A 15759-nucleotide genomic window follows, 5' to 3' on the forward strand; every position below is an offset into this window, starting at 1 on the left:
TTGGCATCCTTCGATGCCTAATCCTATGCAAATGAGGCAAGTATAAACAGTGAACGATTCCGATCGTTCTCTCTTTTTTTTGTGTTCGTCAGCCTCTTGTGTGTTAGGTCCGGTAGGTGTTGGGGAGTTGCGAACTCCACCTCTACTTATGGCCAGGGTTTATTCTTATAAACTTATTTTTGTTATTTAGTAAGTTACCGCCGTATAGCCAGGGCTAAGGCAATATTACATGAAATACACCGCCAGCTCAGTCAATTCCAGCCGAGGACTGCAGTTTCGTGCTTATTAGCACTCATCAGCCCGGCATAGGAGTGACTGAGCTGGAGGTGGAAAACCTCTCAAGGAAGCCAAGAGTGCCAAACAAACTGGTAGCTAATACAGAAAATAAGCACGAAACTGCAGTCCTCGGCTGGAATTGACTGAGCTGGCGGTGTATTTCATGTTATTTTTGTTAGTTTATTTATTTTAGTTTCTATGGACCAACAAATTTTTGGTAAGATTTTAAACAAGTTTCCAATGTTCATTTCCTCACATTAACATTTGATTCTGCATCTTCCACTGTGTGGTATTATCTCTGCTTGTATAAGCATGTAACATTGTTGACCGACTTACGGAATTTAGCCTTTTGGCTTTTCGTTTAAGCATCGTAAGTTATCACAAATTACATGCAATTCGTGGTCAAACAGTACATCGGCGACGTCCCGGTCGGATTGAACTCGTTAATACTCACGAGGAGGTAGGCATGCGCCTCCCGGTGCAGGTCCGCACAGCCCCGCGCCTCGGAGAAGAGGGCCACCCCCACGCAGTTGGCCGGGCTCAGTCGGTCCGAGAGGAATCGGCAGCAGGCGACCACCACCTCCGGCATCTGCAGCACGTCCGCCGCCGTCAGGAAGCGCTCCACGCTGTCCTCCCCCAGCTCCACCTTCCCTGCAACACGCACGGTATCGACGGATCAGTTCCGCTCTCCCCCACGGTAACCCTCGTCCCTCATCAAAATGTTTGATCAAAGACCCAATAGATGGCGCCACGAGTAAGCGTCCGTTTCAATGTTTTCTGTTTCCAGTAATCCAGGGCATATTTTAACATACTTGCCAACCTTCGATGGAAAAAAAACACGGGAGATTTCACTAGAGGTATATAGGTGATTCACCATCAACATATCCTCACTACAGAATTATTAAATTATGCTTTTAAATAACATGAATACTAAATTTAAAGTGAAATAAGGATTTTTTGCAGATGTAAGCAAATGGGTAGCAGCAAGAAAAATATACTGCAAAGGAAAAACTAAATAATAAGGAGTGAATTGGCTTAAAGTTTCGTACATTCTCCAGTCTCAACCAGAAAAGTAGCTACAAAAACTTAATTACAAGAACCCGAAAAAAAAAAGGAAATCAATATATTGAAAATACAATACAAAATACGTAGGTATAGGGTAGCACATGCTAAAATAACTTCAAACATTCAAAATAATTGAAATAATTTCAAGATGCAAAAGGATTGGAATCTGCTGCCATTTTCGGCAAAGCACGTGCTTCGTTGAACATGCAATGTGGAAAGCTTCTAAAAAACTAATTTCTACAGAACGATGTGTTAATTGGAAAAATTCGTATTCCCTGACATTGGAAGAGTAAAAACGTGCGCCATCTATTGAGAAGAAAGTGAAACGTTTTGATATTTGATTGAAAAAACTGCAAAAACGGGGAGAAAATCGTAAAAAACGGGAAATCGGGAGATGGAAGCAAAAAACGGGAATCTCCCGTTAAAAAGAGCAGAGTTGGCAAGTATGTTTTAAGGAAATTTGACTGTGTGGGCAGCTCCGACTTCCACGGAAGGGGGAGGATTGTAAATGTGCAGTTTATGTTATGTATTAGTGCAACTATTGCCAGATGTGAGAAACCAGATTCCATTCTCCGGCAGGGGAGTGACAAAAAATCGAAGGACATTTTTTGCTATTTTTTTCAAAATAGTGCAAACCTTGAAGTCTTTATTTTTCTGTTTGACAACATTGCATAGCATTTGTTAATAGGTTAAACGACAATTTCTTTACAAATATGCATGGCTTCCTGAATCTTGACAGCTAGTTTTGCTTTAAGGTGGAGGTAGGCACACACAGGGGAATGACACTTATCATGTGAAAAATTATTTAAATGTATAATAATAAAAATAATAGAGAACTTGTTTTAGCTTATTTGACAAACATAAGAACATGTTGTTAAGGTTGTCGTTGTTTTAAACTCATTTTGGTTCGGCATCTACGTTAAAATGCTAACTGTTTTATTCACTTCTAAATCAAAGAAGAAAGACTTTTTGATTTGCATGCAACCGAGCAATCGCAGTAGCGATTCAAGGTACAAAACTTCGATAAAGTGATTATTCCTCCTTTTTTATTTTTATTTTTTTTTTCATGCTACTTGCGAATAGGTGCATATAAGTGCAATTTGTAAGGAAATGCCGAGATGGCATGTTTTTAAAGGGGTATTCTTGTCTGGAAATTCAAAAATATTTAATTTTTTTTTTCCTTCATATTCTCAGAGTTTAAACCTTTAAGAATAAGTTTCTAAGAGGATTTATGGAAATTCAAATTATTTTTGGAGTTACAGTTAATATTGTTGAAATAAACTCTTTTTCTGAAATGAGACTGCAAACTTTAAAACGTGTTTTTCTCGAAACTAGTTTTTTCGATATGGTCGACGGGATATCTCGAGCTCTGATACACCGACTTACTTGATATTTGGTGCAGACTTTCTCAGTACTATCAAAATTGCCCCGACGTAGGGGTTTTTGAAATTTTAGATTTCAATTATTTATAAAAATATACCAAAGTTCAAAAAAGGAGCCAAAAAATGCACTTTTTTTTAAAAAAAGACGCCATTTTGTGAAAAAAAAATATTTTCAAATCGGCTATGTCCAGACAATTCTACATCCTTGTTTGATAATAATTAACCTTGACTTTATGTTTCAGATCATCTGGAGGATTGGAACCAGGACACCCCCCCCCTTTTTTTAGAGTCCCCACTTTGCCAGCCTCCTCCAACTACAATTTTAAATTTTTTTTTCAACTTTTATGCATTTTTATACTTTTAAAGTATTAATAAAAAACTGATAAAAATGGATAGTGAAATAAGCTGCTGCTTTTTTTCTATTAAACCTGTAAAATCACCTTAAAATTAAGCCTCTAGATTAGAATACCTCCTTAAGTTTATATAAGGTGCAATAGTGTTTTATGATTTTAGTTCAATAAATTTTTACCAAAATTATTTTGAGAATTTTTTTGTGATTATTCGAGTCGAATTTCAGTTCATGTTTCACATGATTGCCGACTCTGCAATCAATATTTTCCGGCAAGTATTAAGTTGTATTACATGTTTGATCATTAATGTTTGACTCATTAATGTTGTGCAGAGAATACCAAACGCCGTTAGCGAAGATATACGACACATTCTAATACTGTCTATCACCGAGCAGAGTGAATATTACACATTACAAGAAAAGATACTTCTCTACATAGTATAAAATGAAGTCTTCAAAAAGTTGGGGGGGGGGGGGTATTTGCGTTTTTAGCTTGATTTTTTTAGGCTTAGCTGAAATTTAGGCACTACTTTCTTCATTAAATAAATCAATAAAATATGAAGAAATGGTCCCACAGCTTTCTTTTTGACGCCATTGGAAAAAGCGACTTTTTTTACTCCAGATCTAACTCGACCTATGGTTAAACGTATAACCCTGTATCATCATTAGAAAAAAAGTTACAAGGGAATTTAATGAAGTTCAAAAATCTGTTCTCTATTTAAATTTTTAACCACTTTATTTTGCATTTCCACGGTAACGCTTTTTGAATCCATTGCTTATTTTCATCTTTCTCATTTTCAATTCTTGAACTTATTTTATTTTGTGTTTCCATGGTGACGCATTTTAAATCCATCGTTCTCATTTTATTTTATTTAATTTCTTAGAAGTATTTTAGTAACTGTCGTCATTGTTTGGCGAGAAAATTTTGCATGTTTTTTTTTTCTTTCATTTAATCCTGGTTATTGAAGATACTTCACTTGACGCAATGGTTCTTTTCAAAGTAGACCGGGCAAAGTCAGGCAACGCAGCTAGTCTTCTATAAAAAGCTTTTATTTAAAAGTTTAAAATAGTTGGCAAGTTAAAAAAAACACAATAAATTGTAAACCAGGGTGGATGAACATTAACCTAATACCTGTAAGGTGCATAGTCTCACTGTATACACCATTCCGACCTGAGGAAAAAGCACCATGACAGACAACCACACTCCTACCACCGAACTCCCTGTGATCATGATCAGAAACAGAAAAACATAGAGTTGATGAATACTCGTGGCGCCATCTACCGGGATTTTCAGTAAACAACTGTGAAATTGATACGTACATATTTATGATGATTACAGGAATTTGTTTAAAAGACAAGACTAAATTAGACTGAATACAGGGGAACATAGGACAAAGTGAAATAGCTGGGCAAAGTGAAATGGTGAAATATTTACTCTGCTTTTAGCTCCACCTATCTGGCATTATTTTAAGTAAGTAGTACCATATATGTATTCTATTCCAGTCAGGGAAAAAATACCACCGAAGATAAAGCATATGATAATACAGGCAATTTTCAAAAATCGATACTCATATTGTAATATTTTGTCGTAAGTCAAATATTGTTTTTGTTACTATAAAAAAATAAAAAGTTCTTGTTATTAACAATTAAAATACTAATTGAGGAATCCTAATATTCAATGCAGTATTAAATTAGTTAATATTACACTTATTTGTATTTCAAATAAATTGTACAGTTAGTCAAGTACATGCAAGGCAAAATGGATGGCGCAAAGTGAAACAGTTTGTCTCATTTACTCACTCAATCATTTAAAATAAATCACTTACGTTTTCATTTATTAATTAATTCATTCACCATTCCTTCATTTATTCATTCACTTATTTATTCATTTATTTTCGTGTTCATTCATTCTTTTACTCGCTCATTTATTTTTCCTTTTTTAATTGAATTATTCATTTAATTATTCGTTTATTGCTTCATTATCTCCCCATTTATTCACTTAACATTTCATTTTCTCATTCTTTCGCTCAAAAATAAGTTTTTTAATCAAATAGAAAATATTTCATGAGAAAAATATTTTGTTTTTCACTTCGCCCCATGAAAAAAAAAGTGAAATTTTTCCACTTTTTTTTTTGAAGACTCAAATTTAGTGAAAAAATAAAAGTTGTTTCAACGCAAGTTTTATTACAAAACGCAATGTTCTTTCTTTATGTACAGTAGAAGACCGTTATAATGCTGACCTATATAACGCAATTCTCTATAAAACGCACAACTTTTCAGAAGTAAACAATAGGTTTTGAAGTTTAAAAAATTCCTCTGTTTTGCTTTGCAAGCACTAAAATTGTCAGGAAAACTAAATTTTGAAACAGTTTTTCATCTTTCCAGCTTATTTCAAAGCTTTTAAGTTGAAAATGAGTACTCATAGTAAACAGAAAATACCAGATGGCTCTTGAAAATGCAGCTGTAATGCAAACCATGAAGCTAGCAGAAGTGCAGGATTTTGATCGTGAAACATATTTATTTGTGAATAACTAATTGTAGTATTGGTGCTTTAATACTCATTACAGATAAAACTCATTGTGAAGTGCTAATAAATAGATATGTTCTGAATATTAGTTTCAAAATGTATGAAAGGATCTATATAACGCAAAAACCTGTATAACGCAAAAGCTCTGGTCCCAAGGTGTGCGTTATAACGGTCTTCTACTGTACTGTCATTTTCAAAACAAATTTCCGGTTCGTTCACCTCGAAAACACTCCGTCATCTTGACCGTTTCACTTTGCCCCACATTCCCCTACTAATCAAACGGAGATACGGACCTGTGTAGCAGAAGTCGACCAGGGCGCGCAGGATGTCGGGGTCGACGCCCTCCAGGCGCACCCGCTCCGTGGCGGCCTCCGCCATGCCGCCCGCGAACATGGCCAGGAAGTAGTCGGAGGCGGCGGACAGCACCACGCGGTGGGCGGGCACCTCCTCTCCCCCCGCCACCAGCGTGACGTCCGTCAGCTGGCGCCGCTCGCACAGCGCCCTCATGCGGCGGAGGCTGGAGGCGGCGTGCGTGCCCGAGGAGAAGTACTCCGGCTCCATGGCCCCATGGGCGCCTGCGGGAGGAATGAACTCGCTCATTATGGTTGCTCTATGCTCAGTATTCCGCTTTGTGCAGGTAAAGGGCAGCAACTGCAAATTTTTTTGTTTTTCATTTTTTTGCATCTATTGTGCGTTACCTTTATTATACAGGCTCGCTTATTTGGATTCCGCTGAAATAAAGTTGCGGGAAAGACGTCCAATTCCAACATTTTGCTATTGTTAGTATTGAATCCAAAATGCGTTTCTTCAACTATCTCGAAAACTCCTTTCTGCAGATACTACCGTTTACTTGCGCACGGCAGAAAGCTGCTGCTTACATTTTCATGCATTTATTCAGTGGTTGGAAAAACTACATTTTCTTTTAGTAGCAAACTACTTTATTACAAATGTAGCTACAACTACTATTTTTTTTATATTATGAGTTATATGAAAGTTATGAGTTATAAAAAGTCATTTATTTTATCTATTTATTTTATTTTATTTTATTTATTTCTTTATTTATTAATACTAATATAGAATTGAACATAAAAAAATGAAAATTTGAATAAATATCCCAAAACACCCTGGGGCCTCATCAGGGGGTTACTCCCCAAGGGTAGGGAAAAACCATGAGATGTCAGTTAGTTAATTTCCCGGATCTCAACATTCAACTAAATAAAAAAGGTCCCAGTGTAGCTTTGCATGATAAACGTAACCATTTTGATTTTAAAGTCTATTCTTTGATTCATTTTCGCAATTGTATTAGTAAAAAAGTGTTCAGAAATATAATTATCTCGCAAATTACTAGACATAAAAAAAATCTGCAATAGTAAAACAAATCCGAAGACAGCGATTCAAAATTTAACTGCAACCCTCACCGAGAACCGATATCCTGAGCATTTTACAGAAAAATTTCATTTAGAAGCTTATGAAAGAGTAGTGGTCGGTCATTTTGTTTGTTCCGTGTTTTTCCTCTCGCAATTGAGTTCATTTGTTTTTTTCTCTTGTGGTTTAAATTTGTTCTGTAAGTGTTCTAATTAATTAATTTCTGTCATTTTTTTCCTCTTTGCTTGACTTGTGAGATTTCAGGGTACTAATGCTGCATTTTTAGGCAATTTCGCCAGCGGCACTCACAAAACATCTCATGGTTTTCCCCTACCCTTGGGGAGTAACCCCCAAGGTGTTTTAGGATTGTTCAAATTTTTGTTCTTTTATGTTCAAGTCTATATTGCTAATAAATTTATCATCCACCAGTATCAAAGAGCTTCCTGTGTCCCCATGTTGCCCCATGTACAGGCATCCCTTGTATAACATAGTACTTGTGCAACACGGTCTCGATATGACACGGTACCAAATTTGCAATTATTATAACACGGCTACGATACGACACAGCATGAAACTTGAATTTAATGCTTCATAGTTTTGATGTAACTCCAATGTTATCTTTATAAAAGATGGCATTTCATTTTTATTTAATACATTCTATTAATGTTCGATAACTCTAATCAGTTTTTACTTTGTTTCTCGTGAAACTTGGTTTCGATATAACACGGTACACATCCCTCGACTGACATCATTTCTAAGTCTTGTATAACACTGTTTCGATGTAACACGGCTTCGGTATAACACGATACACCTTAACCTGATTTTTCTCATTCACATCCATAATTCGTATTAAAAATAGGTTAAAATGTCATTCTTAAAGTAAGTCTCTCGTATGACACGGTTTCGACACGACGCGGCACGAACGAACCGTGTTATACGAGGGACGCCTGTACTCAGAGTCGGTTCTCGTTTCCAGGCTCCCCGAAGATGGAGAAGTACGAGCTGCGGGGCGACCGGTGGCTCCCCCACGACCGCATGTCCTCCCGGCGGCTGCAGTTCGGGGCGGCAGTGGTGGGGCGGCGCCTGTTCGCGGCGGGCGGCAGGGACGGACTCCAGACCCTCAACCTGCTGGAGTGCTACGACTTCGACCAGGGGGCGTGGTCGGCCCGGCGCTCCATGTTCACCCACCGCCACGGACTGGGTGAGTGCCGGCACTCCGTTTTGATAGAAATGACGCATTTGCATGGCTGCCCTTTAAAGCCGTACGTCGTGAGATTTCCGGACGTTTCGTACGATTGTGCAATCTCATGGCAGATTTCTACGATTTTTGGTTTTTGATTTTAATTTTACGATAAACTGCGAACGGTTGCAGTTTTCTTTTACTTCCAGCACTTTTGAGAGCAACCCCTAAGGGCCTGATGTAAACGACATTGAAAAGCGCAAATATTCTTTTGATTTTTAATTTTTTTTTTTTTTGCTTATAAAAGCAGATAGAGTAAAAGGTAAGGATTTAAAAATATTATAATACTTTAAATTTTGATACTTTGCTTTATAATAGTCAAAAAAGCGTAGAAATATAGCCACTGCGTACATTGTAAGATTTTTTAAGTTGTCATGTTGGCAGCTATGCATTTGTGCATAATTAAATCTTTTGTATGATTTTTCGTTTTAAAGGATATCTGATTACATATGACGCAGTGAGAAGCAAAGTGATGTTAGTGGAAAAATTAAAAATTTGGAGATGACCAGTACGAATGGTAAGTCAACCTCTGCTCTGTCTTGGGGGCAAGAGATGGTACTAGTAGCAGGGTTGGGTTTTGGACTGTTCAAAACTGGTTTAGGACTGTACAGGTGGTTTTTACCGTCCAAAACTGTCCAAAACTATGCTAAAGCTAAAGGGGTGTAATCTAATTAATTTGTTTTAATGCAATATTTGTAATACATAAATATAGATATTAATGAGGTTCAATTAACGAGTATTTGATAATATTTTTCTCCAAATGTCCATTTAAAAAAATAATTTACTTAAAAAAATGCCAGTAACTAATACATAAAAACTTCCGTATGTAACAGTTGGCAGAGTTATGAAAAGAAATACACAACACTACCAAGACAACAAATTTCAGTTTCATTCATAACTCAAAAGGAATGTTATTAAATGTGCAATAAATATTGATGTGAAAAAAAAAGCTTAATTTTTTTAATGGTTTTTGCAAATAATTTTTACATTATGTTTTAATGAAAATTACTTTTGTAATCATAGATTAAAGAACAAGAAATTGATGATCAAACACTTAAATATAAAACTCTTGCACTTTCTTTTTTTAGTTCATATTTTTAATATAATACATTCTGTAACTACAAAAATTTGTAATTTATTGCATTTAAGTCAATCATTGAACTATGTTTTGAACACTTTCTTTTGCACACATGCATAAAAGTCGAAAATTTTGGTTAATGAAGAAATAACTTCTGCATACAAATTGAAATTTTTAATGAAGAATTTAATTTCTACGTAACTAGATTAAAATCAGCTGCATAAATATACTATATATATATATTTATACTTGAATATCCACATTGAATAAATGTATTAAATAGTCCAAAAAATAGTTTTGCCACATTTTGTTCTGTTTTTGATATTTTCTCACAAAAAAGTTTCAGATACTTTCGGACACAAGGGTTTTGAACAGGATGGTAAAAGTCTTGCCAATCCTGCTTTCATTTGCACACATGCATAAACATAAGGAAATTTGGTTACTATTATCAAAAAAATACTAAATAAAATAGACTCATGCATACAAATTGAAATTGTAATCAAGAATTCAACTTCTATGTAAACTAGATTAAAATCAGCTGCACAAATAAGTTGAATGTTCTTATTGAATAAATGTTCAATCTAAAATCTTTAATTAAATCTTTAATACATTTTATTCTGTTTTTAATGATTTTTCACAAAATACTTTTCAAAAAACATAGTTTTGGACACTTTTAGACAGTTTTGGACAAAAGGGTTTTGGACAGGACGGTAAAAACCAGAGTTTTTACCGTAGTGTCCAAAATCTTGCCAACCCTGACTAGTAGCCCTGGATTATTCAAAAACGCCTTCATCCCTTTGCAGGGGTCTGTCCAGGATTTTTCACAGGATCCGTTTTTTGTGAAAATACAAATCATTTTGTGAAAAATGAATTAATTTTGTGAAAAATCAAATAATTTCACACAAAAAAAAATTGTTAAAACAAAATTTTAGAATTTATAGATGGCGCAAACTGCATCATTTAAACTTTTAGTTGAGTGTTTCCCTCTTCTATGTTGAGAATATCATTCTGAAGTGTTTTTCTAGTATTTGGCGGGAGCGGCATCGATCTCTCATGAATCAATATTTATCTACCATTCTACATTATGTTAAATTATACTAGAAATATTTCTGTACAGTATTTAAAATAATTGTAACAAAAAATAAAAAAATAAATAGAATAAGATAAAATTCGGACAAGGGTTTAGCATTTAACTTTTTGACCCAAGACACTCTTAACAAGCACAGAATTTCGTTTAAAACTTATAAATTCCATGATTTTAACAAAAATAAAAAGAGACTTTATTTGTTTACCTCTTAACAAAGCGTCCTAAACATCAAAAACTCGAAAAATCTGATTCCCATAGCGGATGCAGAGAGATTGCAATCTTCAAAGTGAAGGCATCAAACATATAAAATGGCTTGTAAAAGAAGTAGTTTTGATAAAGTTAGTTTAAAATTGCATTTTAGAGTCCTATGATAAACATATCATTAATACCTGTGGACACAGTTGAAGCAAAAAATAAAAAAATAAATTAAACCATGGATTTAGCATTTTAATTTTTGACTCATACAAGAAAATGGAATTTTGCTTTAAAAACTTGAAATGAGCGTTCTAACAAAAATAAAGAGACTTTTCATTTACTTGCATCCTAATAAAGCGAAGTTAGCTTGATAAAAGAAAAAATATGATTCTCATATCGGATGTTAAAAGATTGCATTTTTCGAAATGTCCCATAACCAGACCACCAGATGAATCAGAAGTACGATATTCTCAAGGAATCGGACGTAAACAAACAGTCGTAGATTCCAAATTCCTTCTATTTTGCATGCAATCATTGAGTTCAATTCTAGGCCAGGCTTAAAAACCTCCGGCAAATTTCAAAATAATCATTTAAATCATAAAACAGATTAAAATAATGCTATTTTACACCCTAAAGTGTGCATCATTGAATTTGGCAAATTTAATTCGTGGAACGTTGAACCAAAATTTTTACGTAATTTAAGAACGTTTGGGGAAAATATCCAGAAATTCGGAAAATGACTTTCTGGTTCGGGGCAGATACAGAAACATTTTTTGGAAGGGGCACCAGAAATTGAAAAGCACCCCCCCCCCCCCCCCCCATTCGACGTTTCATAACAAAGTTCTCATGATTTCATTTTCAATAGTTTAAATAGAATCCTTTAAGGTCAATTTTACTTTTAAGTTTCAGTAACTACTTGAGTACTCTGTACTCGGGCAAATTTTGATCAGATACTCGACCAATACTGAGGAGTTGTAAAAAATTGAATATTGTTCAAGACCGATTTTACAATCAGTAAAAAAGTACAAGCATATAATATACTGCAATCATTTACAGTTCAAATTTGAATTTTTACAATAATGAAGGTTGTTATGCTTTAATAGAGTCAATAGAGAATTTATTTTAATGTCTCCAAATTTAATAAAATTTATTTATTAAAACTAGAGAAAAAAAACCTAAGTATAGGAAATATAAAAAAAAATTTATATTATTAAATGGATTTTTGCTACAAACAAAAATTATAGAGACGTATTGAGTACTCGGTAACTACTCGGTACTCAGTCAATTTGTCGAGTACTCTGTACTCGGCCAAATTTTGATCAGATACTCAGCCAATACCGAGTAGTTGTAAAAAATTGAATATTGTTCAAGACCGATTTTACAATCAATAAAAAAGTGCAAGCATATAATATACTGCAATCATTTACAGTTCAAATTTAAATTTTGAAAATAATAAAGTTAGTTATGCTTTAATAGAGTCAATACAGAATTTATTTTAATGTCTCCAAATTTAATAAAACTTATTTATTAAAAATGGGAAAAAAAAGTAAATATCGAAAATATGAAATTTTTATATTTTTAAATGGATTTTTGCTGCAAACAAAAATTATAGAGACGAGATACCGAGTACTCGGTAACTACTCGGTACTCGGCCCAATTTTGATCAGATACTCGGCCAATACCGAGTAGTTGTAAAAAATTGAATATTGTTCAAGACTGATTTTACAATCAATAAAAAAAGTGCAAGCATATAATATACTGCACTCATTTACAGTTCAAATTTAAATTTTGAAAATAATGAAGTTTGTTATGCTTTAATAGAGTCAACAGAGAATTTTAGAGACGTACCGAGTATCACTTTGGCTGAGTGCCGAGTACCGAGTACCAATTATGTTTTAAGAACCACAGACACACACGTAATCAATTTTGAACTTATTGGAATGGTAGTATAGACCTCTTTGTCCTTATAAAAGTTTTTAAAACTAAATTCCTGTTGAAATTTAATTTCAATTCTATTTAAAAAATTTTGTTTATGTCAAAAATTTTACAAAAAAATTATTTTTAAAATTAAAAATAAATAAATAAAAGGTATGATTAATCAAGTTGGAACTAAGACAAACTTTACCAATCTATTTTAGTTCTAGTCTGCCAAACATAAATAATTTTAAAAGCAAATAAAACAAATGTGCAGGAACACTGCACGCATGTGTTTCTGCGTAAGGAGGAACGTCTTTATTAGTGCATAAAATGTGAGCTAAAGAATGTAAAGTATTGTTTGTAGCAAAAATCCATTTTTAATATAAAAAGTCCATATTTTCTATACTTACCTTTTTTGCACCATTTTTAATAAATAAGTTATATTAACTTTGGGGACATTAAAATAAAGATGTATTCTATTGAAGCATTAAACTTCATTATTCTCACATTTTAAATTTGTCTTGTAATGATTACAGAATATTATATATGCTTGCACTTTTTTTATAAATTTTAATATCTGTCTTGGACAATATTCAATTTTTTCTACTACTCGGTATTGGCCGAGTATCTGATCAGAATTTGGCCGAGTAGGCTGAGTACCGAGTAGTTACCGAGTACTCGGTACGTCTCTAGCAAATAAAAATGCTTTTGTTCGAATATGCTTTGTATTTGTTTTAAATAACTATATTTTTTTTTTAAATGTTATGAAGAAATCAATTAGTATACCCGTTTGAAGGGGGGGGGGCGCGCCCAATCCCCCCAAAATCCGTTGCTGTTTATGGTCATTCAAAATTTTCTTTAGGCATTATTTTCGTATGAATGGGAAGTTATTTCTAAAAAATAAAAAACAAAATTATGTAGTTTAAGCAATGCTTGTACTATTCTTCCCAGAAATGATTGGTTTTAGATGTTGGAAAATTAATGGCTAGGATTTTACAGAAACCCCTTCTATAAGTAAAGAACGAAGACAAATGGATCCGTCAATCAAAGTTCCTATCTGTCAAACTAAATTGTTTGACAACTGTAACAGCACATAGCTAAACGAGTTGTAAAGGATGCTGAAAAGCACATTGTATATTACTGAAAAGTTTTACCTAAAAACTTGCGGACATCTTCAAAAGGATCCTTGATATTTCAAATGCGATTATTTACCGATCACTTTGGACTTTGTTTACACGCTCCCAGAGTCGGACCGTTAAATGTCGCACCGTTCCGTAGGATGCTTCAGCCAATCACTCTCGGCCAGCTGTCAACCTGTTGCTTTTCTATTTTGGTTGCGTTCGACAAACCTCACCGGTCTACCGGTAAGTAACCAGTTACAAACCGCAGCGTTCTATGAACACCGGTTACCTCACCGGTTAAAATTCTAAGAAGTTGATTGGAGCATGTGATCATTATTTGTCACGTGATTAACTAACCGGTCGCTATCGGTCGTGCTCGTCGAACGCAACCATTTTGGCTGCGTTCGGAATTGATCCACCGGTTACACCGCGTGGTTAGGCCGGTGTGGTTATGACGTATTTGGAATTTCTCTTGGAATTCCGGTAGAACAGCTGTGTTTCCGAACGCTCGTGGTTAAATCGCGGTAGTTCTAGTTCAGCAGCAAACGACACTCCAATCAACGCGTAACTTTCATAGTAGGCAAGTCACGTGCGTTACGATCAAAACATGAAACACGACCGGATTGGCCAACATGACTTTGTGACGTTTGAGATCTCGCTAACCGCTTCCACACAGCGGTGCCACAGGTTGCTACCAAGTCGACCGCCAGAAAACAACCGCAGTGTTTTCGAACGCGGTTAAGTGACGTCACCGGTTCCACCGCAAGCGTTTCCGAACGCTTGCGGTTGCACCGAGGCGACCGATCCGCGTTTTTAATGATCATGAAGAGCAATAAAAACCCGTTCAACTTATTCATTAAAGAAGCTGGTCAAACATTTCGATCCTTTGAAACACCGGCTCATTCGGTTATTCTGGCTGCCATTTTAGCTCGCCGGATTTCCCAATTTTAGGCCTTCGGTTTTGATATAATTTCATTTCGATTCCGAGTCACAACAGACTACAACTGTATTAATATCGAGGACTGCATACTAAGTGCCTTGCCTCCATTATTTTATATACTGATAGATGGCAGCACCATCATTGGATCGAACAGTTAATGAGAATTTAGAACTAGATCAGGAGTTAATAGCTACCTGGTGCTAGCACCCCCAGAGGTATCGTTTCACTTGGAGGAAATGGAGACCACGAGCCTATTTAACGTCGCCCAGTCCCCTTTAATGACGACGGTGGGTCTTCGACCAACGAGGTTCGAACCAAGGACCCTCCGGCCCCGAATCCGACACTCTACCGATCGGGTTAGCACGGCCTGCTCGCCGGATTTCCCAATAGTTTCTGCTGCTTTTTGTGCTTCTGCCAACGATTTGGGGGCAATAGAAAAACAATAAGGGGGGGGAGAATGATGAGAGCGTTGCGAACTTAGCGCGCTTTCATAACATTTCACTAAACGACTGGAAAGAAAACTTATCCGCTTATTATTCAAGCTTTGCAAGTGGAAAACGTTTTCACCCATTTGGTACAGTCCACTTTTTTACTTTTTAGCAATTGTCTCAAAATGGGATCAAGGGCCGTAGTAGCCCGATCGGTAGAGTGTCGGATTCGGGGCCGGAGGGTCTCGGGTTCGAACCTCGATGGTCGAAGACCCACCGTCGTCATTAAAGGGAACTGGGCGACGTTAAATAGGCTCGTGGTCTCCATTTCCTCCAAGTGAAACGATACCTCTGGGGGTGCTAGCACACCAGGTAGCTATTAACTCCTGGTCTAGTTCTAAATTCTCATTAACTGTTCAATCCTGTGATGGTGCTGCCATCTATCGGTAGAAAAAATAATGGCAGTATGCAGTCCTCGACATTAATACAGTTGTAGTCAGTTGTGACCTGGAATCGAAATCGAAATTCAAGCATTGCAAGTGGGAAATGTTTTCGACCATTTGGTACAGTCCACTTTTTAGCAATTGCCTTCAAATGGGATCACGATAGTGATATTGCTTGTTCTCGCATGGATTTCTTCGTAAAATCGGTTGTAGGGACTCTAGTTTCCCGAGGAGCCCGAGCAAACCGGTAGCTCTATTCGAACACGACCCATATCACAGTTATCGAGACTTTCCATTCGTGGTTTGGCAACCGCCTCGAATGTTTTCTTTTTGATTTTGCAAGGAA

General features: G+C 35.7%; 1 protein-coding gene across 1 annotated transcript in view; it reads right to left on the minus strand.

The window, feature by feature from the left end:
- Window positions 1-13747, minus strand: part of LOC129232792 (kelch-like protein 5) — a 47922-nt gene extending 34175 nt beyond the window's left edge. The window contains exons 1-3 of the mRNA XM_054866892.1: window positions 13636-13747; window positions 5893-6174; window positions 731-927 (exon numbers count right to left, since the gene is read on the minus strand). Coding sequence (XP_054722867.1) covers window positions 731-927; window positions 5893-6160 — 465 coding nt within the window. The 5' untranslated portion in view covers window positions 6161-6174; window positions 13636-13747. The remainder of the gene's footprint in view (window positions 1-730; window positions 928-5892; window positions 6175-13635) is intronic.
- Between the last annotated feature and the right edge of the window lie 2012 nt (window positions 13748-15759).

This window comes from Uloborus diversus, unplaced genomic scaffold, assembly GCF_026930045.1.
Source record: "Uloborus diversus isolate 005 unplaced genomic scaffold, Udiv.v.3.1 scaffold_14, whole genome shotgun sequence".
Classification (NCBI taxonomy): Eukaryota; Metazoa; Arthropoda; class Arachnida; order Araneae; family Uloboridae; genus Uloborus; species Uloborus diversus.